Source organism: Athene noctua, chromosome 1 (genome assembly GCF_965140245.1).
Source record: "Athene noctua chromosome 1, bAthNoc1.hap1.1, whole genome shotgun sequence".
In the NCBI taxonomy this organism is placed as follows: Eukaryota; Metazoa; Chordata; class Aves; order Strigiformes; family Strigidae; genus Athene; species Athene noctua.
The window spans coordinates 8008284-8035685 of NC_134037.1; the positions used below are offsets into that span (position 1 = coordinate 8008284).

General features: G+C 42.1%; 1 protein-coding gene across 2 annotated transcripts; it reads right to left on the reverse strand.

The window, feature by feature from the left end:
- Positions 1-643: 643 nt before the first annotated feature.
- Positions 644-27392, reverse strand: CYP39A1 (cytochrome P450 family 39 subfamily A member 1). Of its 2 annotated transcripts, XM_074921662.1 has the most exons (12): positions 27196-27392; positions 20070-20205; positions 19373-19547; positions 17231-17380; positions 16315-16408; positions 14251-14349; positions 12257-12347; positions 11092-11225; positions 10121-10216; positions 7138-7226; positions 3433-3520; positions 644-2305 (listed from the first exon to the last, which is right to left on the reverse strand). In XM_074921662.1, the coding sequence occupies exons 1-12, from the start codon at positions 27370-27372 to the stop codon at positions 2234-2236; spliced, it is 1401 nt and encodes a 466-aa protein (XP_074777763.1). In that variant the 5' UTR covers positions 27373-27392; the 3' UTR covers positions 644-2233. The 2 variants fall into 2 exon arrangements, with proteins under 2 accessions (XP_074777763.1, XP_074777771.1); XM_074921670.1 differs by lacking the exon at positions 17231-17380.
- Positions 27393-27402: the final 10 nt, after the last annotated feature.

The window sequence follows — 27402 nt, forward strand, 5'->3', positions numbered from 1 at the left end:
CCGCACGGATCAGGGCACAGCTGGAGCAGCATACTGCTCAGCAATCAGTGTACGTGCAACTAACTTCTTTTATCCCCTTATCCTTCTGTTTTCTTATCTTTGTTCCCCCCAACCCTCCTTGATCTCTCCCTTTCCCCACCTTTGGTTCCTCCCCTAAACATCCCGTAGGAAGTCTCGTGCTGCTCCTCTCCTGCACCCCACAGTGTGTCCCATGCCCGCAGGCAGCGCTCCCCCCTCAGCCCAGAAGGTGGGAGCTGCTCCCGGTGTTGCTGGCGGGTGTCACCCCAGGACACGGCCAGCCCCGCGGGGGGGTGGGCAGGGCACTGCTCAGGGTCCCCACCTGCTTTTACTCCTCTGTGTACAGGGGGAACGTGTTTTTTATCACATGCCCTAACTGCTCACAGGCTGTTCTTGTGGGATGTGGAAGGAAGACAAATGTAGTTCTCACCAGACACAAGATCACACCACGTGTGAAAAACTCAGCAATGTGCAGAAGCTACAGCAGAACTGTGACTGTGTCTAGGACAGATTACGACCCATGGGCAGTGGTCTGTTGTAAATCTTCACAGGTGGCTTCAGATGCCTTTTATTGATTCTAACCAAATTGGTGCTGACCTTCAGGTTATACTTTCCTCTAGGGATCTTGTACTTTAAAGTCAAGTTTGCCATTACAGAATTTTGCTTTTTTTGAGTTATCACTCTTGGGGAATAAAAACCCAATGAAAACGAAACCACACACACACAAAAAACCCAAACACCAAATAATTAAACAGAAAAAAAAAAGAGAGATGTACACTGGGAGAAAAAAACTACAAGATACCTGGACAGAAATTGTGGACATTTCCAAATTTTAAAATTAAAATATGCACTTTTGGGTAACAACCAGACATGAAAGCTGATGGAATAATTTTAACTTATGGAAGAGATATTGAAACAGCAGCTAAGTTTGCAACTCTTGCGGAGTTAAGCATTATGAGATAAATTAGAAGTTGGATGAATCATTTTCCATCCATATAAATCATTAAAGTTTGTTAAATTGTTGATATCCATAACCGAGGTAATTAAACCATTTAATGAATTATACATTGTGTTATTTTCCTATGGATGTTACTGCCATAGTTTTTACTATTGTCGAAAGTCCATTTGTGTTTTTTTCTCAAATAATTCTAAAATAAGGAACAATCTTTACTTAAAAGACTAAAAATACATGCCAGTTGTTATCATACATGAAATCTGACAGCAGTTAAGGTGTTGGTATCTGAACTTATTTGACAGCTTCTTTGAACAACTTTTACTATGTAATCTTTATAGGATTAAATATTTTTAGAATTGTGCAATTTGTTCTATAAATCAGTCATGTTAAAGGGAAAGCAAAAATGTTCTAGATACTAGATAACCAGTCTAATGGATAGTAATAGCTTTTCTTGCAGTCGCTTTTCATTAGAAGCCAAACATCACAATTAAACTTTAATTGTGTATTCATGCAAGGACCAATTCTGAATCCTGTGGAGGAAATAAAGCCCAGTAGAAATTTTAGGTGCTCCAGTGGAACAAGACCCCAGTGCTGCCCATGCTCTAATTTTTCCATTACAGATGCATTTTATTTGCAAAACGTTGGCACCGACTGTAGGCAGAGCAGGCCACATCTTCTCCTACCTACAGAGGCTGTGATACATAAGTCATAGTAGTTTATCGTGGCCCTGGATCTGATCCGGAGTTCTCTGCTCAGCGCTGTCCTGTAATTTGTGCACACCAGCACCAGGGAGCTGTAGGGAGTTACCAATCTGATTTCTTAGCACCAGGCACCACTTTGGCCTCAGTTCAAAGAGACCTGCAGAAAACAGTGACCTGGCCCAAGGGACTTGTTTTTCCACAGGTTCTAGCACAGTTTCCGTGCAGGATTTCCAAACATAGCAGCTTTTTGTCCTGAATGTCTGGTTGGCGAGTTTAGTATATCGGATTTGCAAAGTCTGTGAATAATTGGCCCACAAATTATGAATGCAGCAGGACAGCTTGATTTTTAAATACTAGGAGATGGGCAATCATGTGAGGAGCACAGACATGCCTGCTGGCATGGAATACCACAACACAGAGTATGGACAGCATTTAAAGTTGAAATTAAGAACAGTTAAGTCAGAGAACCTATCTGAAGGTGTAGGACAGGGAAGCAGCTCAGTGGTCCATCCATCCAGGGGTGGCTGGCAAAGGAAAGTAGGTTAGTGCTGGGCAGCTTTCATTCCCGGCACTTGTACTGGACCCGGAACGGTGCCATGGGTTGCTGTGTCCCCACCAAATGTAAAGGGCTCTGCAAAAAGAAGAAAATCAGTAGAAACATTTAAGTTAGTTCAGTTAATGGAATAATCATTGTGCTTTAACACTAGGATACGGGTTTGGAGCTTTGATCTTAGAGAACCAAGACCAAATGCTGAGAGTATTTCTTGGCTTTGCTGAAGCCATCGAGCAGGACCTTCATGATTACTTTTTATTCCACTCACACTGACACTGAGGATGGCACATGAGGTCTTAAGAAAATCTAATGGTTTTGAATATCTTCACCAGCATAACTGCCTGCGGGTGCAGACTCAAGTTACAATCAACTCCAGTGAGAGCTGGTGTGGCAACACAGCCTCAGTCAGGAAAAGACAACTTTCCTCCATGTTCTGGGTGGACTTTCTACCACTATTTGAGATCAGCATCTCACGTTCTTCAAGGAAAGAAGAGGAATTAAGTTCTCCAAGCTTCCAACTTCCAGCCTGAAGGGCAATCATACAAAGCCCATGTCACTCTAAACTTCTCCCTCTTCTCCTTGGCAGCTTAGCCACAGGGCGCGTGTGTCATGTTTAGGTTGTGACAGGTAGACATGCTCACTTAACAGTGGTCCGTGTTTGTGTGGAACAATGACGTTTGGAAAGCAGAAAGGACACAGTGCAAGTGGAGAAGGAAATGACTGCTGAGAATGGAGTCTGCGCCACTCTCCCTTAATGGTAAAAACTTTCTGGGTCACAGTTGCTCCTTCAGTCTTTTCCTAATCATTTATTCTCCACCACTGAATATGTAGTGGAAAAGCACTGCAAGTGCTGCATCTGATTTTGTATCTTTAAAGTATTAATAATCCAGTTCCATATTCATTGGTTTTGTGAGTGGCAGAAAGCAATTATAAAATCTCCTGTAATGTTTAGGCAATGATGAGACTAAATACTCTTGTAGGCACTTTCTTGTATAGACAGTGCAGCCCTACTAATGGTGCTGAAGTTACTCTGGTTTTTTTGAGTTAAAATGAAGATTGAGCTATTCATTACATGTTTTATTAACACTCCTCTCAAAATTTTGCTTCATTATACATAACCACAGTTGAACGTGGTTGTTCAGCTGAGCGTGATGAATGAAGGATCTAAAGATGTGTAGTGCTATACAAATGCATGGATCTTTTACCTCCTTTGGTACTGCATCCAAAAGCACAAATTCATATTTGTGTAGGAATAGCACAACGAACAACTGGATTTCCATGATAGCAAACCACCTGCAAGAAAAGGGAGGAAAACATTGGCCATCCAGCCTGACCATCACACCTGTGTTATCATCAGATAAGAAAGGGGGTGTCTTTGACACATTTTACATTCCATGCTTTAGTTCTGCTTGAAAGTTTATCTTCAGTAGGAAAATATGATGTAGCTTTGTTCAGCTTCACTACTCAGTGAAAAACATGAATGTAGCGGCTGCCCCTTCTTTCTGGTGAAACTTTAGACTGACAGTATCCCTCTGACACCCTATTTTAAAACAGCCCCTTATCATTATGGTTTTTTCCACTGTATAAACATTTATGTTCTTCTAACTCTTGCTGACTTGAAATAACTTCATAGGAGTGAGAAGACAGTCAAATATAGAAAAGGCTATATGACTAATTGTGCTATATAAAGTTATATAATGCAGCTGGGAGCCTGATGACATCAGAGTAGCTGTGACAGCGGGAGTTATTATTTAATGCGTCAGCATTAGAATGCAGTATGAGACCCAAGGGCATGATTTTTTTTCTGTAACACTCTCAAGAAAGGTCTTTCTTAGTCAATCCAGAGAAGAGTTCAGGTAACTGCAGGTAATCTCCTCTAGGCTATTATTTTTTAATGTTGATATGTACAAGAGCTTTTTGCATTCAGGCACCTGCATGCACCTATCCCAGGTCATGGGATTACTAGACTTGCAGAATTTAGATCTTCAATACCTAGTTAAAATAGTAATACTACCTTCCTCTTCTACACAGTTTATCTTCCATTATCTGAGAGATGCTGGAAAACTCGGATGAAACAGCTATTGGGGAATTCACTGGGGAGAAGACCGCATGACTGCACATGGCATCAGCCTGGATTTGGCCTGGCAGGTGTGCAGAGGAAGCTAATAAGCCCCACGAGACCCAAGCTAACTCCTTCAGAACCATCCAGATCCGCACACTGAGCCGCCCTGTGCTCCAGAGCAGGAGGACACTTGTTTGCTTTGGTGTAGCTTTAGACCCAAATTACCTCTGTGATTTCACATTGGAATTGCCTTGAGATAGGGAGCTTTTGGTGACCTTGAGCTCGAGGGAATGCAGTGCAGAGATATTTCAATGGAAGTTAGCTCAGGTCAGACAGGACTTACTAGCCCAAACTCCATGCTGGCAGCACCACACAAAGGTGGGCTCCTTAGGGTCACTGCATGTGTGCACAGAGTGGTGCCTGAGGTCCTGCCTCTGCGCTGTCCTCACTGGTTTGGCACAGATGTACCGTGATGCAACCAAATGCCAAAATGCCTCTAAGTTGCTCTAAAAGTGGGAAAACTGCATTTCCAGAGGGCTGTCCTGCAAACACAAGCACAGCTGGATGCGGACTGAGCAGCTCTGACAGTTCTGTACCCACGGCAGGGTTCATCTGCAGCCTGTCTGAGCGGCGATGGGTATCACCCGTAACCGACTGCAGCACTTCCCACCCTTAGATCCCAGAGCAGTTCTCCCAGCAGGCTGCTGTTGTTATTCTGCTCTGCAGAGATGCTGAGACACAAGGACCATAAGCAACACACGGGTCTGAGGGCGGCCAGAGGGACAGTCCAGGAGGGAAAGGCAGGACTGTAGAGTCCCCGTGTGTTCCCCTCTCCCACAGCACATTGTACCATGCAGAAACCAGGAGGTTTTTTGCAGCTAAATGCCTCTTACTTCCCACCTGTTTTTCATATTCATGACTGAGTTCCAGAGCAGTTCTCCTGTAAAAACTCTGAGTCACTGATGCCTTCCCGTTTTATTTAGTGACAAGGGGGTTTGACAAAAGATGTGCTTTCTGAATCTTGCCCCCAGTGTGTTGCTACGTATTTGTGTTGTGCTGGAACCCAGGAGCCCAGCTGTGGATTGAGGTCCTGCAGTAAATGGAGTCTGAGAATGAAATCATGGCCGTTGTGCTGAAGTGTTTACAATGTCAGCGTAAGGTAGGAGACAACAGAGGGAACCATGCAAGATAAGCACAGTCACACAGGCAACAGTCACCTGGTTAGACAAAAGTAGCTTCACTGACATCAGATTTTTCCTTTGGGTAAAAAAGATGGCACAGAAATGGCTTTGTGGGAGCTCTTCCCATATTAGTTTGCTGGAATATTTGTCAAGTAACTAATTACCTAGCTTTCAGTTTGATTAAATTAGCTATTAATTTCATTATAAACGTTTGGAATGTAGAAATTAAATGTTTAATATATTTCATTTATAAATCCCCGTACTGAATTAAATGCAAATGCATCTTAAACTTGAAATATCATTGTTTCATTCAGTCATACCAAGGAAATCTGAAACCTGGGGTCTAGATACATCCCTTGATTTAATTTAATTTTTTCCAAGAGCACCACATTTTTCCTTTAGAATTATTGTTGAAAAGCATGAAGGTGTGTGTTACCATGTGGACTGTCAAAGGGTTTGAAAGGAGTTTTTGTCTGTCAGCAAGAAAAAGATTCTCCATCCGTTGTCTATGTAGAAAGATTTTCTTTCTAACCACAAACTTATTTTAAAGATATTATCAGAGTCCAGAGAGCAGCCTGAACAAAGAAATAGGTCAGTGTATATAAACAAGCAGCTTTCAGAAACACTGTTTTGCAGCTTGTCCTGTACCTGCGGATGCCTCTTGTGAATTCTGCTGTCACCCTTGCTGGGATCGAGGCTGTGCTCGTTTTTAGCTCAGGAATATGGTACAAGCCACAGAGGTACAGCAGTGAGTGAGCACTTTTCTCTGGCAGGCCTAAATGGCCAATGCAGTATTATTCATTTTATTTATAACTTTATTGCCTTCACAAAGCTTATCTGACACTCATGTCCAGCCATGGGTGCAGATTCAAGAACGCAGATCCTCTGCGACATCCTCTAGACTCCTTGCTCCACATGGGATTCTAGAGTTAAACTGACCAGTTTTAAGGATTCTTGGTTACTTGCATCTTAGAGGAGACCAGGTTTGGAAGGCAGAGAATTGAGCATAGAGATGTTTGAACACAGAAACGAGGAGCAGCTGGCTCCCTGGGACTTGTTCCAGGAAGAGGGACAGCAGAGAAAACAGCAGAAGGAATGCAGGAAGCATCGAGGCTGGCATTGCTGGAGGAGTGAAGACAGATAGGATCTGCAATTTAAGCCATCGTACAATTGCGTGGGCTTTAATGCAAAGACAAGACTCCAACAGAGAGGAGCCAGTTAAGACATCTGAAGATTAGCAAAGATGTCAGTGGCATCATAGAGGATGGGAAAGGAGTCTCAGATCTGAGAAATGTTCTTTAGGTTAGTTTAGAACTGGTTTATGGCAACCTAACTGCAAACCGGCATGTTTGTAAGTGGAACAACTCTCCCTTGATGAAAAGATGCCTCAGCAGCAGCAGAGCTCAGCTGACTTTCCTCCCTGGGGGATATCCCTTGATACACTAGTCTCAGATTCTTCATTTACACTGTGACTTAACCTGTCTTTTCCAGGAATGAAACCACTTTCAAATCAGTTTAAACATGGTCCAGACAATACTGAACATTAGGGGACTGATAAAGAGCAAAGCAATGAAAACACTTTATTTCCAAGTGTAAGAGGAGCCCAGTTCAAGAGAGTTGTTCTCTGCAGGGTTTGGGAATAAATAAACCCCAGCTGTTTCACTGACCTTCCTGGACACTGATGCTTCCCTCCTCCAAATGCCACAAAGCTGTCCAAGAAAGCATTCTTCTCTAAATTTGCCTCTTTCCAACGATCCTGTGGGAAGAAATTTTTTTTTCCAAATCAGCCTTATATAAATAAAGCTTAACTTTATTTCTCCAGGCTAAAAATGACCTTGGACAGCTAATCCTCAATACAAAGTTGCACTAATGCCATTTTTTCCTATGCAACCTGTTAGAGTCTGGATTCAAAAGTCAGCACTGACTCAGGGAGAGAAATGAAGGTCCCATCTTAAACCTATTTAGGTCCCTCAAAGTGCTGGAGAGGTTTTCAAGATCACCCCTAAAGCATTCTTCCTATACCTCCCCATTTTTCTAAATCCCACATCTTGAGCTATTGAAATTCCTATAAAAATGTGACTTTCTTCTCTTAAATATATGCACACTCAACGCAAATGTTCAACCAGCACCTTCGCTCAGCCACAAAATTGTGTCACAGCAGAAACGGCTCATGCACATCTTGCACACAAGCCATTTCTAAGAGGCTGTGCACAGACAGAGGGAAGGTCTATCAGCTGTCACGCGAGAGAAAGGCAAGGACTGCACAGCCCCATGCTCAGGTGCAAGCCAGTGTGTGAGAAAACTCTGCCCAACAAAACCAGCCTGTCTGTACCCAGAGGGGTCCCTGCTCCATCCTGAGTTGCTTTAAAAGAGGAAGAACACATGGTACAAGACAATATAGGCTAAAGTCTGGGTTGTTGACACTGACAGAAGTAAATCTCTTGAATGCTGGGTGACAAACTATACCAGCCTCCAGAAACTCAGCGCAACTCTGTCAAGGCCTTCAAGTAACACCCTGTCAAGTTTATGGTGGCTAAAACTCCTCTGATGAAGTTGTCTTAGAGAGAATGTAATCTTGTGTTTGGTTGTTGGTTTGGGTTTTTTTTCAGCTAGGGGTGTTTAGAGCTTTCTGAAGAGGAAAACTGTCAGCATCAAAATCCAATCAAAGCAAGACAAAAACCTCAGCAATGATGAAGCAAAGCAATACATTTGGAATGGCAGTGTCCAAGGGGTACTCACCTATGCCTCATGGAAAAAGAGTGAGTTTCTAAAAAACAAGATGGCTTGTTTTTTTAGGAATAAAGCTACTAAAGAAATAAGCTGCTGCATCAGGGTTTCTGCTTCGGATTACAAACAGGCAGGAATTGTTAGGAGGGATTTCAAATTGGTGAAGAGTTTGCTAGAAGGGAAGTTTTGTTTAAATTACTCCTTGATGTATTTCTATAAAAAAGACAAACTGTTCTATATCGGATGGTGCTAAAAAGAGCAGTTACAAGCCTGCCCACGCGACCACCTGGAGTGGAATAATAATCAAGAAACTCTAGATGAACTACTGCATTAGCAGAGCTAATACCTACCAGAAATCATCTGACTAGAAAGACCAATGAACCTGGGTAAATAAATGGAGATGAGCTTTTCAAACAAATGACGGGGAGAGGAGAGTACTTGGAATCATAGACTCATAGAATTATTGAGGTTGGAAAAGACCTTTAAGATTGAGTCCAACCATTAACCTAACACTGCCAAGTCCACCACTAAACCATGTCCCTAAGCACATCTACATCTTTTAAACACCTCCAGGGATGGGGACTCAACTACTTCCCTGGGCAGCCTGTTCCAATGCTTGACAACACTTTCAGTGAAGAAATTTTTCCTAATATCCAATCTAAACCTCCCCTGGAACAACTTGAGATCATCTCCTCTTGTTCTATCAGTTGTAACTTAAGAGACCAACACCCACCTTGCTACAGCCTCCTTTCGGGTAGTTGTAGAGGGCGGTGAGGTCTCCCCTGAGTCTCCTTTTATCCAGACTAAACCACCCCAGTTCTCTCAGCTGCTCCTCATAAGGTCTGCACCAGCTTCATTGTTCTTCTTTGGACATGATCCAACTCCTCAATGTCTTTCTTGTAGTGAGTGGCCCAAAACTGAACACTTTATTTGGGGCCAGGCCTCACCAGTGCTGAGTACAGAGCGACAATCTCTTCCCTAGTCCTGCTGGCCAAACTGTTTCTGATACAGCCAGGATGCTATTGGCCTTCCTGGCCACCTGGGCACACTGCTGGCTCATGTTCAGCCAGCTGCCGACCAACACCTCCAGGTCCTTTTCCACCAGGCAGCTTTCCATTTACTCTTCCCCAAGTCTGTAGCATTACATGGGGTTCTTGTGCCCCAAGTGCAGGACCCAGCACTGAGCCTTGTTGAATCTCATACAGTTGGCCTCATCTCATCACTCCAGCCTGTCCAGATCCCTCTGTAGCACCTTCCTTCCCTCAAGCAGATCAACTCCCACGCAACTTGGTGTCATCTGCAAACTTACTGAAGATACACGTGATCTCCTCATCCAGATCATCGATAAAGATGTTAAACAGGAGTGGCCCCAACACCCAGCCCTGGGGGACACCACTCGTGACCGGCCCCCAACTGGATTTAACTCCGTTCACCACAACTCTTTGGGCCCGGCCATCCAGACAGTTTTTTACCCAGCAAAGTGTGTGCCCATCCAAGCCATGAGCAGCCAGTTTCTCCAGGAGAATGCTGTGGGAAACGGTGTCTAAGGCCTTACTAAAGTCCAGGTAAACTACAGCCACAGGCTTTCCCTCATCCATTAAGCAGGTCACTTTGCTGTAAAAGGAGATAATGTTAGTCAAGCAAGTTGGGCTCAACCAGTGGGATCTTTCCACGGTGAGCTCTGAATCAAGATCAAAGTGATATAAAGTAGTACCGTATTATTTGGAACATATAACTGAACTTTAAAGTCTTGCTTATTCCTACAGGCTCCTCGGTTTTGTGCACACCTTCTCTGCATACAAGGCCATCCTCCAGAATATGGGGAATACCAACTTTAAGCCAATTTGTCCATGTGCTTTTGTTGTGAAATAAGTTAAGAGGAGAAAAGAAAGCAAAATACCCACATTAAGAGTCACAACTTACAGGTTTGAACATTTCTGGGTCAGGAAAATATTTTGGATTCCTGTGCAACCAATATGGCGACAACATCAGCATGTCACCTGCAGGGACAGTGAAATTCTGAAAAGGAGAAAAAACTCTTAAGAGAAAATCACACTTTCAGATCACAAAACAGTCCCTCCTTAGTACTTTTCTTCCATCAGCAGAAGGTCCTAACAGTGAAGGTGGTAAAGCCACAACAGGCATATTACATGTTTGAAGCTGCTTCTTGCTGTTGCCATTTGTTTCCATAAGAAAGACCTAAACAATGGAGAATGTGGAAAGACTATTTTTGTTGCCTTTTTTTCAGGTAACAAAACAGAAACATTCTTTCTGTCTTTTCTACTCTTGATGTACCATGTGCTCTGGTATTTTTTACTAAATCTTTTGTTAAGCACTTCCTCTGATGCAGAGAAATTCGTAGGAAGTCTTATATGACAGTAAAACTTATGAGATTTTAGTAACTTCTTAAATAGGCATGAGTGCTGATTCCTTAAGAGAGTGTTTTTATCCCAAACATTTATTTGTTAGGCCCCTGAATGCTGGCACTTCCTTTCTGAATGGAAGTGAAGAGGACAAACAGAAAAGAAGGCATTTTATCAGATCACTAAATTGTGGTCCCTGTGTCTGATTATTGTTTTATATACCATCAGCACAGTATCTCCAGCTCGATTCAATTAGATCTAAAATCAGTTAAAAATTGAAGGTAAGATTGTGAACAAGAGAAACAAAACCACTCTTAAATTAATGATAATTAAATTAATGGTGATGATGAATAAATCTCTTAAATAGAATATATATATATATATATATATATATATATATATATATATGAGATTGTGGAATATCTCTACTGTTTTAATTTTATCCAGATCTACTGGAAGACCCCTTTCCAGACAAATCATATGGCATCCTTTGGGGGAAAAAACAAAAAAAAACAAAAAACCAGACCTCACCTGAATTCTTATTGGGTTTACCACTTTCTTGGTGATCGCACCTGGAGACCTCAGCCGTATGGCTTCCAAAGTGCACCATTTAATAAAAGGGAGCTTCTTAAGGTCCTCTTCAGAGACTTCTATGTTATCTTTACCTGTTGTGGCATGAGAAAGAAGACTCTGTGTAAAAATTAGATTTCGTACTTGTTTTGTCACCTGCTGACACATCTTGCTTTAGAACTTTTGACAGAATACCTCAAGACTTCAAGACCTTGTTTACACCCAGCAATTTTTGTGATATCTCAAAGTAAATAAATGGACCAAAATCAGTACAATTTAAGAAAAGCCGCTGAAGATAATTTAATAACTCCACAGTAGGTGTAGATTTGGGATTGACCAGACGAGGCTAAAAAAAGGCCATCTTGGAAGTTCAGAGTCCCTGACTTTTTCAGTACTTTGGCATGGAAATCTCAGGGACTGTAGGCACCAAGACAAGAAGCCGCGGCTGAGCTCTTGGGCTATGTTAATACTGGCAAATAAAACAGGGCCAGGAGAAAGGCTTAAGCACTGGTTCATGATTTTCCTTACTAGTTAATTATTGATATGTTCCTCGATATGGTTTTGACCCATGTCAACTAAGAGTCTTCCATGAAAGTCTAAGCATGGTTCAGGGGACTGCATATGTGAATGACTGCTCCAAGTAGGTGAATGTTTTTTGAGGGAAAGAGAGTCACGGGGAGAAATCATGCTGGACAAACTGGCCTCAGATGAGAGAAAAGAGAACAGTTCCTGTCCTGTTTTTCCACAGAATAGCTGTAACTCTGGTGAACATCACACCATGAAAAGCAGCTGAATTGAAAGACTCATCTGACCCTATCACAGATGCATGAAAAAAGCACAAGATTGATTAATACAAGTCTAGGTCTTAATGATAGGTGTGGAACAAAGAGACAAACACCTATAGTTCTTTGTCCGCCTTCTTTTGCTAACATAAAAGTGTTTTTGCTTAAAAGTATGTCTTGAGTATATGCTGAGTAAAGAACTCAGCTGGACTCTGTGTTATCAGTAGTACCCTTAGCAGCAGCAGCACTGATTATTTGCAGCCGTTGACCAAGTGTGCCATGTGCTGGGCCAGCACAGAGTAAGTTGTTTCTAGGTTCCAGAAGGACATGATTGGATTTATTACCTGCTTTGCCAAAAACGGAAGCCAGGTCTTCCATGATTTTCTTGTAAATGGAAGGATAAGAGAGTATGAAAGCAAGGGTCCAAAATGCAATCTAAACAGAGATGAAAGGACTTTGATTCAGGAATATGGAACGGCATTACAGTATCTCTGTTGGAAATCACAGAGGCAAGTGAAAACATTTGCACTTTTTTGTATGTACCTGTTGTAGTTGGGATGCACAGGGAGCTGTGCTTCCCGGGTAAATCCACATCTAAGGCCTCAGCTCCTGAGAGATTATGTCTAGTCATCTGCTGTGTACTTACCTTCAGTGAACATTATATAGCTTTGGCTTTGAGCTTTGAAACACAGAATCCTTTCTTTAATTTCAAATAACTAGGTGCTAAAATGAATTACTAAATCATTGTGCGTGATTAGATTTAGCTTCATGAATGGAAAAAAATTAAATAGTAAATTCCTACCAGTATTAGCAGAAATGAGGTTAAATAATTTGCAGAGCATTGTCACAGTGAGTCACACAAAAATGGGCAGGAAAAGTTTTAATTAACAAGCAAAACAAGCAGTAATATATCCCCTTTAGAAATAATTTGCTAACTGATTACGCAATGAAGTTGAAAATCAAGAAATTTAAGAAAGAAGAAAATCCTCTTAAGTTAGATGAAACCAGAAGGACTCGCAGCACTGCCAGGAGTCTCTCTCTTGCCGAGCTAGCAGGAGATGCAGTCTGCACGCAGATCTGGTCGTGGGCCATCTGTGCTGGTGAGGGACAAGAACTCTTACTGTTATTTTCCAGATAGCCCCACGTGGATGCAGCCCTCCTTCTGCAAAACAAACCTGTCAGCTTAGTTTTCTTCTACAGCATGGATGCTGTGGCTTCACTCCATGGGCTAAGGGAGGGATAAATGAATTGTTTCAGATAAAAGGGTTTAACACGCTTGTAAAAAATTCCCTTGGAAGTCGAAAGACCTTTTTTCATCATTCCAGTCACCAGAACAGTGGTTGTGACTATTCTGAGAAACAACAAAATATCTGTACGTCTATTTACAGCTGAGTATTACAGAAGTAAGTAATGATAGTGTTGTGGAAGGAATGTCAGTTATCCTGATAACAGACAGCAGGCTATGCCTCTCACTTATACCAACATATGAATCCACAGAAACCTCACTGAAATTGATGAAATTCCTTTAGGGTAAATTCTAGTAATATCCAGTCTACAAAAAACATAGATATATCCATTAAGAGTACATATAAAAATAACTCACTATCATTTTTTTTCTAAATCACATTTGTAACGGACATGACTGTGCTAGAAAGAGCTTAGTAGTCATGGTGAATAAAGGATGTTTTTGCTGCTATGGATTTTTCATCTGAGAAATTCCTATAAATGTCTTTGGTCAGCATAAGATGTGTTAGATATATTGGGCTTGTTAGCATACATATATCTGTATCATTAATCCATCAAATCCTTTTCTAACACGGACAAAACTTAAGCTGCAGAAGAATCAAACTATTGCTTTTCTTCCCCTGAAGCTACACTGGCATTTGTACAGCAGACCCCCCAAAGCCAAAGAGCCAAACTGACTCAAGGATTTACACACAGATGAAGTTATTCTACATTATACTTTTGATATTCCTTACAGCTGATAACACTAGGCTATTTAAAATAGGCTCTCTACTATAATACAGCCACGGTGCTTCAAAATAGAGTTATATGCTCTTCACAGCTTAAGACTGTGATCTTAATAGCTATGAAACTTATGTTCCCGAAATGTTATGATAGGGGACATCATAATTTGGGAAAAATACAAGAAGAGCTTTTCTTGACATTGCTTCTGACATTGCAGCCTGGGTATATTTGTAGCGATGCATGTGGGCGTGATGATCCCTTCTTTGGAATACGTGCAGTGTGTGTGACCTCTGGTTCAAAGTCTTTGCTTCCCAAATACAGGCTTTTGAACAGGATAGAGAGAAGGTGTTTCTCTAGCTGATGTACTTACAGGGACAGCATTTGCTTGGGAAGCCCAGAGCATGAGGAGACCATAATTGGGAGCTAGATGTTTTCCTTGCAAGTTATCCAGGAGATGTTGCAGTAGTGTCTGTTATAAATAAAAGATAATAATGTGTATTTCCAAAAATACATTAAAATCTAGTTTAGGGTAGGGCTTACTAGAATTCAAGGATGAAGTAATATTAGTTATGGTTTTTTGCAGCCACAAAATAGAGATGACAGCTGTTAAGAGAAAGTGAGACTCGTAGGCAGAGGGCCAGAAGAAGTCAATGCACCACATGAACCCCTACTGAATATTTGCACTGCCCTCCATTTTCTTAAAGTTTTTAAGGGAATTTGTTCCCTCACTCACCATTGTTGCTTGTATGTGGAAGAAAGAAAAAAGAAATCTCTATTTTTAATTCCTGCTCTACTTCTCTACTTTAAAGAACCTGAAAATGGGACTGAATAAGTTGAATGAATGGAAATGAAGCAAATGTTCTCTCTGTTCCTGCCAAAAGGGTGCTTGTTAGGAAGCGATGGTCCAGTATATCAGTGAACTCCTAGTTTCAGGTGCTTTGTTAGTGACCTAACCAGTGATTTCAATGGCTTGATATTCTCTGAAACTATAGCAACTGTGTAATGTTTTAGGATCAACTTTTGTTTATAGTATTTCCTTAAATACAGGGCAACCATGCATTCAAGGCAAAGCTTCCTGTCTACTTTTCAGAGGGGAACAGGCTGACCTTGGATAAAAAATGATCACTTTTTTTTCCAAATTCCCACCCAATCTAAGACGCTGAGTTCATGCCTCCTACTTCCTGCACCTCCTTACCTCCCACCATCCCCTCTCCAGCCCTCTCTTTCATTCCATTATTCTGGTTTATTTTATGAAAGAAATTGTGGTATGTAAAGCTTTTAAAGTCTAAATAAAACCTGGTTTGTTTAATGATCTGTTCTATAACCATTTGATAGATCAAAATTCCCAGGCCAGTCTGCCCTTGTGTTTGTCAGCCGTATAGAGAGAATTCCTGCCATAGCTAAGGAGAATAAGCAGGGGCACAACTTATCACAGCTTTGACACAATCAATATTTAGGGTACTTGGCTTCCAATCCAGTAACCTGCTATTTTCTACTAGTCTGGCTGCTGGAGGATCTACTCAGTCTACACCAGGGTTTAAAAATAGCACATGTAAGGTTTTGAAATTTCACAGCATGGTGCCCTCAGAGAAACCACTGGAGAGGTCTTTCTCTCACCTCTTTCAACTGCTTTCTGCAACTGCAATACTGGAGGCTGGCAATGGGTCATAGCTCTGAACCCCTGGCTTAACATTTCCCAGAGGAAGATGCTGGTTCTCGGAGTTGTAGGAAATAAACTAAACTGAGGAGTAGAACTCAAAATTATGGGTCTGTCCTAATGTAGGTGACAGCAATACTGGCAGTTAAGGTACAGCTATCAAAGCTGACATATTTGGCTTATTTCTACCAATACTGAAGTGATTCAGTGTGTCCAGTTTGGTCCCTGCTATGCAAAAAAGCTGTGGACGAGCTGGAGAGGGTCTAGAGGAGGGCCACAAAGATGATCAAAGGACTGGGAGGCCTGCCCTATTAGGAAAGGCTGAGAGAATTGGGTTTGTTCAGCATTGAGAGAGAAGGCTTAGGGGACACCTTATCACCATGTTCCAGTATTTAAAGGGTGGCTGCAAAGCAGATGGAGACTCCCTTTTTACAAGGAGTCACATGGAAAAGATGAGGAGCAATGGGTATGAGTTATTCCTGGGGGGATTCTGATTAGACACGAGAGGAAAATTTTTCCCAATGAGAACAATCAGCCATTGGAATAATCTCCCCAGGGAAATGGTGGATTCCCCAACATTGGACACTTTTAAGATTCAGCTGGACAGGGTGCTGGGCCGTCTTGTCTAGACCATGCTTTTTCCAAGAAAGGTTGGACCAGATGATCCCTGAGGTCCCTTCCAACCTGGTATTCTGTGATTCTATGAAATCCTGCCCTCCATTCCTTCAGTCAGAATATACAACGAAGTCATCTTATTTCATAGCCGTGGATGTTTACCTTGGACGTGGTCTCTGAAGGGTTGGTTCTTTCAGCATCTGACACTACTTTCTCAAATAATTTTAGAAGCCATTTTTTGGATTTCGACCAGTTCCTGTAAAGAAAAGCAACAGACAAGAAGCACTTAACTAAGTCAGCACAAACCAACATTTCCTTTTCCGTGAGAAGGACTCCTTGGTTTCTTTCCAAAAGCCCTGGGGCAGCAGTCAGTTGATGAATAGTCAAGTGTCAATCTGACTGTCAGTAGTGTTGACTTCACCTTGGCCCAACCTCATCTTGCAGCCAGGACCTGTGACTGCAAGACTCCTAGATTTTCATATCTATTCTACGACAGGTTTGCATTGTGGCTTCGGACAATTGCTTTTCAAGAATGACCTCCCATTAAGGAAATAAAGACCTCATTTTTAGAGCTTCCTTACTTCTTTCTGAAGGCTATTTTGAGGTGCTCAAAGCACTGTCATGGCCATGAGAGCACTGACAGGCTCCCTTCCTTGGAGCCTAGTTGTCTTTACCCGAGGTCAGCTCTGTGACAGTGCAGCCATGTAACCTGGGTTCAGTCTGCTGGGAAAACAGCTAAGGTGTGGGAAAGAGCAGAGAGATGCCTTGTTGGGGACCCCTCAGCTTGGGACTCACATTTAGGCTCAGGTCTTTATCCTTTGCCCGGTTCTGCTGCTCCCTGACAGGTCCAAGCTGAACCCTGCCCACCTAAGCAAGGTTGTTTCTGCTTTATGCCAGGAAAATGCATGAAACAAGGTCAGAACATTTTTAGAGCACCTAGCTGAAAGCCTTGACCCCAGGGTTACCATAGATAAAGACAGCGCGTCATCCTCCAGGGGAGATGTCTCTTGTGGTTGATATCTGAGCAAGCAAAATGGGTGTAGTGGGTAAACCACGTGCATCAACTCCACCCTGTTACCTCAGGAAGCACTCGGGCATCTGAGAAGCATATTCAAAGTCCTCATCATACTTTTGAAAATGTACTTCAAACTCCTTGATTTCAGTCTGACTTGTCGGGCAGATGCCTTTTCCAAACAAAGTGTTCACCACTGCTGGATACATGACATGCCTGCAAGGACAAGATCTTTGTGATTTACAGGCCACGGGGAAGATACTGCAGCAGTTTCAGGTCAGAATGCAGCATTCTGAACTGCCAGCACTAGAAGCGTGGGACTCAAGCGTCATGCCAGGATGGAAGGGGTAGCACAAGGCTCATACCTCACTCACATCCTTATTGCAGATTTTAAGCAGAGGCTGGGAGATACACAGACCTCAGGCTCGTCCTCTGTATGTGGCTGAACCTCATCAGTTTGTGTTTGGTCACGAGCAGTGTCAGAAAGGCTCTGGGTGCTGAGGTTCCCTTCTCCCCATTAACCACCCCTCTTATTTCAGGTTAGCCCATGTGGACCTTCTGGGCATTGCACAAACCCTTCTGCAACCAGGCACCTGAGAAATCCTTCTGGCTGCAGCTTTGCTGGACTGAACAATGCTTTTTTGTTTTCTCTTTGTCTCACTCCTTCCCTGTTTGCTCCTCCATTATCCTGCAGACTCTGAGTTCCTTCCTCAGACCACTTCACCTCTATTCTTTAGCTCCAAGAAACCTTTATGCAGTCTTAGTCACTGCTAAACACATATTTCAGGCAATGGCTCTTTTACTTTGCTTTTCTACAGATCATAAGGAAGATGGAGCCACCTGCTGGCTCTATGGATTTGATTTTGCATCAGCTAAATAACAATTATCCAGGGCATTGCATTCCAAGTCTTCTATCTTGTGTTGTCTGAACAGGTCACGCTTATAACAGTTTTACTGTGGATGACTCTTATGGATTTTTTAGTTTATCATCTAGCCTATGACTTTTTTTTTTAAAATTTTAGGCAAATAGCAGCTGATTCGGATTTGATGCCCCGTGTCCATGACAGCCATGGCAGTGGGAAGAGCACCCAGTTCCCCACGGCTGCAGCAGGGATGCAGCAGGGAGCCATGTGTGCCTCGTGTATGACTTGTACACCCATGTCACCACGGGTGCCCGTGCCGTGGTGTGGACCATGGTCTGTGCTGGTGCCAGTACAGCACAGAACAACAGGTCCGTCCCTGCCCTCAGAAACTCGAGCCCAGGTAAAAGACCACAGATGGATTCAGCCAGGGGAATAACAAGAAAATGGGAGGCAATATTAGCATAGCAGGCAGTGGCGCAGCATGCCACCGATTCGATGACTGTCCGTTTTTTCACAAGAAGCAGACCTGACTCTGATCTCAGAAGACAGGTGGGGGAACACCATGGCATGTGGGAGTTTGCACCCCATTATTGAGACCAGTGGCACTGACGGCTGGGAGGTTGCAAAGACCGTTTTCCCCACATTTTTCCCCAATTAATCCAAACTGCAGTGATTGAAGTGACAGGTGCTCAGTGTTTTAGCTGCGGTAAAAAGCTCTATCTTAGATGTATTATGTAGAAAAACTCAGCAAAAGACAACCTGAATGTGAGGTCTTAGAAACAGGTCCAAGGCACCCACAATATTCAACTTATAGCCCTGATGGACAGGCAAGATATAGGTGTTGTCCCAGACAATCAGGAAGAAAAAGGAGCTAAAAGCTCTGTTGTTGTCATGTGAAATTGTCAGTAAAGGGATTTTGTTACATGAAGGATGAAGTTCAGGCAGCAAAGTCAGTTGCAGAGGTCTTATTTAAGTTTTGGTCTAGGCTTGGCCCAAAACATACATGGAAAGTTTTCATCCTGCTGAAGATCAAGCATTTTGTGTGTTTGTAAGTTCTTTATCAATAATGAAGCTTTTATCCCATCTTTTGGGAAACAGGGTTTGTTGAAAGGTGCTATTTTTTCTTTTTTCTTCCAAATAGGTAATTCAGATGTCTCTCCTAGTTGGGAAAAACACCTTTAGATGAAACCCTGTCCACTCTGTGACCCCTGTGAAACTGTGAAGCAGTGGTGAATATCCTGACACAGCTTTACCTGAGAGCCTGAGCTACACCAACTTTACAGTATCATCTCTGCTCCCATATAGGATACGTATGTGTTACAGATGTGCTCCAAAAATCCCTTACCTTACCAGGTCATTGAGGTCGCCTGTGCCCTCCGTGCCCAGGTGTGCCATGTGCTCATGTAGTTCCTTACACAAAGTGCCCGTGAACATGTGCAGATTCGAAGGACCCATTTTCCCCTTCATCATGCTGTAGAGGTTACCGTGGTTCTGATAAAATGCTTCTGCAGGGACAGAAACTAAATACAAAAAGAAACAGAAACATTTTGAAATTCCTGTCTGTGTGATTTCATGTGGATATAAGCCCATGAGCTGTCAGAGCATGCCACTGTGGATGGGGTATGTACCCCATCCCTTTCTAATGTCTGTTGTACTGTAGGGTAACAAATTATTGCTACAAGATGATTTTCAAATTACTCGATAGGACAACGCGCTATTGCGTCAAACCTGGTACACACAGGTGGCACATCTAGCTGCAGAAAAAGACATGATCTCAAACTGGGGCTGCTTGATGATAAAAGTAGTAACAATCCCTGGTTCAAAAACCTTTGATCCCTTGAGATTGAATCCAAATCACTTTGCAGGCTTACAGTGCTGGATCCACATGAAGTAATTTCATGTTGCCTTCATTTTGTAGCATGGTCATGGGTCAAGATGAGCATTTAAGGCATGATCAAAAAGCCAGTGGGCTTTGGAATGGCTTTAATGGTCCTGGGTAACTAGATATTATTTCCATTAAAAAAGAGGTAGGTCTCATTTACCTGCATTCTCGACAGCTTGTTGTACTGCCTGTTCAAAGTTTAAGTCTTTAGATTTAAAAAATGCTTCAGTTCCTTCTTCCTCAGTCACAAAAGTAAACCGTTTTCCCAGAGCAAATACCGTGAATACAGGCCCATGCTGGAACAAAAAAAGATTTCATATTACTGTATTGTTAACACATTTGATGGGAGCCCCAACAGGACTTCAGTGCTGCTGAGAGGTGAGGAGGGAGGATCTGGTCCCTCCTGCTCTCTGTACACCCTGGCTCAGAAGTGCACAAAGATGAACATGAATCAGACCAAAATCTGTAGACTTACAGACCAGAAGGGAACATCACGGGGGCCTGCCTGACCTCTTGAAGAGTAGAAGAGATTCCTTCAATGAGATTAACATTTTGTATTTGAATTACACTACAGTTCAAGCAATACAACCCACCTGGATTTAAAGAACTCAAGTGATGGATTATCTACTGCATCTCTTGGCTGTCAAAGTACCCACATCGTAAAAATCCATAATCCTACCTCTTTCAATGTACATTTTTTAACAAAACCTCCCCACTGCTGAATCTTTTTAATGTTTGTTTTTTCTTCTGTTCTAGTTTAAAGGTTCTGCTAATACCAACTACTTCTTTCTTATACAGCTGTTGAAAGATTGTCAAAATAGCTAACAAGCTTTGAGCAGAATATATGGAGTTTGTTGAGATTTATATTCAGGGAAGGTTTTTGATGGCATAAATCATTCTTTCATTTCCTCTTAATCTAATGTCCTAGAGCCCTCTCAAAACTTTTGGCAATAAGTATTCACTTCTGAATTCCTGTATTATGAAAAAGATCACTGATATTTGTAGACACTCTAAACTAGCAAACAAATGTGCAATATCTACTGGCTGTCAGGTTTAGACATAAAAAGATCAAAATTAGGAAATGAAGCATCTTTAACATCTTTTTTTTTTAGTCAAGGCAATTTCTGCTCACAGGCAAAAAACCTTGGAAATCAAAAGCCCAGCATCTACATTTATATGCACAACACCTTATTTTGACAGTTCTTGTACATATGGAAAGGTTTAGGGTTTCATAAAGTCTCTGGACACAGCAAGGAACTTGATTTTCTTTTCCAGGCTACATTGCTGACAAGGGTGAGAAAAAGTTTTCTGTTGATCTGTTTGGAGTACTGAAAAGCCTTAAATCCACCTTGCTCACACGGTTTATGTCATCGACTTTAACCATGCATTAACATTTGACTTTTGTTGTCTGTGTCTGTTCATCAGCTTCATCAAAAGCTCTTTGAAGCCAAGGAAAAGATTCCTCTTGACATCAGTTGAATTTTGATTGTGTCCTTCAACTGTAAATTATTAAAGAAAGAATGACTGTTTAAACTCTCTGGGTGATAATAAATAAAATATTGTTTTAATAATAGCTAAATTGCTAAGGTTGCTTTTTTATGGATAACAGCATGCCCTCAGCATCAGGCTGGATAACAGTCAGTGAATTTGAACTGTGCTTGTTTTTAAATGAGATTTTTTAAATTTTACACTAACATTAAAATGTACTTAAACTAATTTAAAATAAAATTAAATTTGAACTGATAGCAACTTGCAATAACATTTAATTATTCGATTAAGGTCACACTCAAAGTCTGAACACTTTATTTTAGATGATTACATGTGAGCAAGATGGCTAAGCTCCATTATAGACAGTAGAGATTGAGTCTACGCAGTCAGGGGAGCCTAAAAACCAATTAATCTGAGCAGCTACTGCACACATCTATTTTTGAAGGTGAGCTGAACCCCTAGACTCCACTGATAGGACTGACTACATGTCCACTGACCATCAGTAAATCTTGGATATCTTGCTCACCTGTAAACACCTGTGAAAAAAATCTGGTTTTGACTCTCATCCGATTTTCTGCAATCTTTTTAGAATAATTAAAATTAAAATTAAAATGGAAATTAAAAAAGCTCCATAAAGGACCTCCAGAACAAGTCCGTTTCATTGAACAGCACAGTGATGGTGGATGTTCAAAGACACATCTTTCAGAAAGCAGAATTTTCTGTCCAAACAGGACAAATAAATATGATATCTGACAAAAGAAATGTAAAATTAAAATATTAAAAAAGGTTTGAGGATCAAACTGCTAATGGCAATCTCCATTCCCAACATTAAACACTTTTCTGAACATACCAGATTTGAGAAGTGAATCCCAGTGTGTTGCTAAACCTGATAAATGCTCCATGTGTAAAGAAACCAAGTGGGGACACAGTCTGATTAGTGATTACATCAGGTTAAGACAAGTCCCACCCTGGAGCCTTTCACTGAGAGTGATGGACTGCGACCTTGTTTCAAAGGAAGTATTAAGTAGAATAGACTTAAACAAGTGCTAGTTAAATCAGTGATAAATATTTCAATTTGAAATTCCAGAGGGACTAAACTATGAAGTTGCAGAACTACCTAGTGTGACCTGTTAAACCACCCTCAGCAACAGGAGGATGGACAGGCAAAGGTGGTGCCTTTCTAAAGGGCTCCTGAAGGAGGACCTGGGAAGCTTTAAAGAGTCATTCCAGCAAATTTTTACAAGTGTTATCAAAGACCAGGATAAGTAGTGGATAAATAGGATGTACTGAGGAAGAGCCCAGTACAGCTTTAAGAAAGACATAAGGCTGTGTGGCCTTAAACATATTCATAATTCATTCCTTAGAAGAAATTAAAAGCTTGCATGTAATCTGGAGTCATTTGGGAGCCTAAACTATAAGGAGACCTAGAAACATCACAGAATAAGACGGCCTACAAGAATCACATCCTGAAGTGACCTCAAGATCTATTATACAAGTGTTAATAGTTAATTTAGAGCTCTCATCTTGCTAGGAAAGGAGCGGAGAAAGGACAGCAAATATCTAAACCCATCCTGTGCTCACACCTTCAATTCAATGTGTGTCTCTGCCCATTCCATCTCAGCAGGATCTACTGAGCTAGAAAAGGCAAAGGGACGGACAGCAAGCATGAATCAAAGTTTCAATGAAAGGAGACTAAGTGGACTTAGCTCCAAGGAAAGGTGAAAAGATAATAATTGTTCCATTCTCATAGTGTAAAAGATACTGGACACCTATTAGATGTTAGCTATCTTCATATGGTTCATGGTCAAATTATGGATTCGTTGCTGTGGGATGCTGTGCAAGACAAAATTATGCACTGGGTAAAAAAAGGGATTAAGCTATCATAGTCAGATCATCTGGATGCCAGTTCCATCCTAAGAAGTCCTTAAACTGTTGATGGTCAAAGCTGGGAAGGAAAAACAGAAGGCTGCGTACTCTCATCTGGGTGTGCTCCCTACACCCTGTTACCCAGCATCTAATAACAGCTGTTAATTGAGACAGACACCTGAATAAACAGATTTCTCTGTCCTGGTATAATTGTGCTGACGTTTCTAATGTCATGAAATCAGCTACTGGAACAAGCTGTCAAGCAGTTCTGCATTTACCATGGTGTTATGGGTGGGTATAGCCAATGAAGCGTGGGTATAGCCTGACAGCACTGTGTCTGAAATAGTGTTTAAGGAGACCTGATGACATATAGAGACAGAGAAAGCAAAATAAAAATCCTGTTAGGATTTAGGGCTATGAAGTTGCTTTCACTTATGAAAGCTCCTTCTTTCCCAAAGACTGGGAAACACCACACAATACAGCAGTGCCACGATGAGAGGCCGTTCTGAGTTTACATGAAAGTAACACTCCAGAGAAATAAAAACTTCAGAAGGATGTCCTCCAAAATCCCACGCGAAGGAAATCAGGGAAACAGCCATTTTTCCCATGGGCACTGCCAGGCAGGGAGCAACCACTCTTGGCTGAGATAGCTGCAGTCATGCCAGGAGCGAGGTGCACTGGGCTGGTTTTCTCTCCCTTGGCATGCACACACACAGAGTTTGATGCCATGTCCCCTCTCTGTCTCAAGGCCTTTAGCATTCCGGTCTTCTGAGCATGGGACCAGGGTCACAGATTGTTAGTGACTCAGCTGTGGACACCGTCTTCAGAAATGCTCCACCAGAAGCCTTGTCCTCTTCTCCAGCCTGTTTCCCCTCCACCAGGCCTCACGCAGGATGCGTGTCCCCTGCCATACAACCCAGCAAGCCACCCCTCACACAACCACACACAGAGAATAAGGCTGAGAGGCATTTTGCCGAGTCCTGAGACACGACACCATGTCCCACATGCAGTCAACAGACTGACAGTGATGTATGGATCCACAGGTCCATACAACAGGGCAGAACAATCTCATGGGTTTAACTGAACTCTTCTTGATAGCTTAATTAGCAAACTGATGAGAAGCATTTAAAATTCCTTATTAACTCTTATGTTTGCCAGACAAAGTGGGGAACCACATCCTTTGAACCCCTCAATAAGCAGCTCTACCTGTATTTTAGTGGCTCCAGTTACCCCCCTTGCCTGTCTCAGACTGCCTGCAAAACTACTTTAACTAGCCAGGCAGCTTTAGGAGGAAGAGGTGGTATCTTTTATTAGAACAGAGATTAAGTATTTTATTAAAGCAAGAGATCTTTCTTTTATTAGACCCACCCATGACACAAGGGGAAAACCAGACAAGTCTTCCAGCCTACGTCTTCTTCCGTAGGAGGAAAACAGAAGCAGTGAACTTCACGCAGATTGGAAGAACTTCAAGTGCAGATTGGAAGTCCGGTGTGTTTACTCCAGGACTTGAAAGAAAAAGCAGTGAGGAGTACATACAAAAGGGGCAATAATAAGAAAACTAACTCTTTAAGAAAGAAAAGGAAATGAGTGTCACTTTGATCACTTTGACAGACTCAGGGATTAATCCGGGGTGGAGGGGGGGAATTTTCTAATTGCCAAAGTATCCCCTGAAGGTAATGTCCCTATGGAGGTGAAGAGGTTTCACACTGCCTGGAGCCTGATTCTACACTAGCTTTTATGAGGGCAGCTTGCTTGCACTAAGGACACTTTACCCTGTTCTGGTAATATTAAGGAGCTTGTAATGATTGCAGATGTATTTTGCAACCCCTGTAATGCCTGTTAATGACCCCTTTGGCAGCAGCACATGTTTTCTTTGGCTGTACCATGCTACAGTGCCCACTCCTTTAAAAGGGAGCAGGCAGGAAAAGGCTTATCTTTCCTGGCCTCAGCACATGGTGCCAGTGTGGGAGGTGGGGAGGGAGGGAGACATGCCTGGGGTGTTTAAGGAGAGGAAGGGGAGAACAAGAGAGTATCCCTCGCCAGGGACAGGGAGACTGCGGGATGATCCAGGCAGCCAGCATGGGGGTGATGCATGGAAAGGTCCCTCTTACCCAGGGGGACCGCAGGGAGAGGTCAAAACTCATAAGGACACTGAGGTGCTGGACTAAGAAAAAAAAAAAAGAAAAAAAGAAAAGGTCCTATCTGCAAACACACAGTAAAGGGGAGGTACATAAAAAAGTTGCCTCTTTCTGCTTTGCCTTATTCTGGGTTTTCTCCCACTGAAAATGTTTCTTGTTATAGTTTCTGTCCCAGCAAAACCTGGGGTTTATAAAGTCCTTCACGTGTTTCTGGCATGTTCAGATTTGGCTGCCATAGAACGAACAGCAGCCTAAAGGGTCTCCAGGCAAATGACCTGACAAAATTAATTGTCCCAGAGCCACTAAGTTTACATTTGTACTTCAATACCTTCTTTAGTATGTAAGTTTTGCTCATTCAATCTCTGAATGAACCCCCAAAAAGGACTATTCTTTCAGGTTTGTTATAACATTTCATCTAAGGGGTTTTGCTAAAAGCTTCCTGGGAAAAAAAAAAGGCAACTAAAACAAGCTTAAATCATGGTGCAACATCTGTCCCTAAAAGGGATTGCACTGGAAAGGACAGTTTGGCAGGCTGCTTTAATCTGGTTGCCACCAGGATATATTTTCAGCAGAACAAGGAGGTTCTCTAACAGCCTTGTATCAGAATAGTCAAAGAAATATTATGATTGGGTTTTTTTAAGTGAGGCTTGATCAGTTTATTTGAAGGATTATATGGCATGGTTTCTGAAATAGTAAGAGAATGGACTGGAATGAGTTTTATTCCAGTCCTACATTTCTGCCCTAAGATGAACAAATAATTGATCATGGTATATGCATAGATGAAAGATACGGAAAAGACATAGTAATACAAGGTTAAAACTGGCCTGTTAAGCTCAAAGAAGCCAGGGAACTACTGATCATACACATAAGCTTACTCTACGGTGCATCCAATGTGCTTTAAAACAAGATTGACAGCTCTTGATGTTCTTACACCTCAAACTTCAGTTTGTACTTGGACCTCTGCTTTCATTTAACACCACAAGTTTATAACAACCGTGGCTCCAAAGAAGTACTTACAATATAATAGTTCTAAATGAGAAAGCAAATTTTAAACATCCAGTATTTCTTAATACTTTTGTTCAACTTTCAGGATGTTACAGTGGTTTCATCTTTAGCCAGTTTTTGCAAGTAATGGGCTGCGAGATCCTTCAGTATTGAATGCTCGAGGCTGTGACTATATTGCATCACTAGCAAGTGATAATCACTGAATGAAAACAGAAAGATGGGGTTTATGTCAGTGATTATTAGCTGCCTAGAAATTAAGCATCTAACCTAAATCATTTAGGCTCTGTCAGACAGACATAGAAAAAGAAAGGCATTTCCAGGGGGTAAATCTTCACACCTGTCTTTGGTAAGCTTATTAGGATGGAAAAAGCTGCTGGCCATCCATGTGTGTGTCTCTCTTGAATGTTGAGGGACACCAGCTGGTACTCAGAAATCTCACCTAACTTTAGGTAATGCAAATAATCAGCCCCCTGATCCCAGCGTCTGGCACAGGGCTTTCCATGTTATCTGAAAACAAGATTAACAAGTAACCAGACTGCAAAAGCAAACCAGCAGAAGTGCTGGGTCCCAGCAGGATGATCACAGCACAGAGATCGTGCCTGGATCGGATCCACAACTTTGCAACATTACTGGTACAAAGACAATCCTTCACCAGCTAAATGCTCCTGGCATTATAAAACATGACAGGAAAGGGGCAAACTTAATGCAGAAGTTTCTTCCAGCTTTTCCCCTCGCAGGCAACCACCCTGAGCACGCACCCACGAGCAGGCACGCCGCCACAGCCATTACCTTGCTTCTAGCTTGCTCTATAAACTCCAGAGGAGCTTTCCCGAACTGAAATGCAGCTCCAAACCAAGGGATCCAGCTCCCGATGCAAGGAGGGCAGCTCGAGTTTCTCAGCTGAAACAAAACAGCCTTGACAATAAGAAGTCCCAGGATAGCTGCCAAAAGGACAGCAAGAGCCATTTTGCCTCTTCGCTGCCTGCCGCAGCACCC

Excerpts from the sequence above, each read along its gene's own strand:
- CYP39A1 (XM_074921662.1), bottom strand. The coding sequence starts at position 27,372 with ATGGCTCTTGCTGTCCTTTTGGCAGCTATCCTGGGACTTCTTATTGTC. Across the intron at positions 20,206-27,195 it reads TAGAGCAAGCTAGAAGCAAG|CATGGGCCTGTATTCACGGT; the intron begins GTAATGGCTGTG and ends TTTTTGTTCCAG. Across the intron at positions 14,350-16,314 it reads CTTCAGAGACCACGTCCAAG|ACACTACTGCAACATCTCCT; the intron begins GTAAACATCCAC and ends TATTTATAACAG.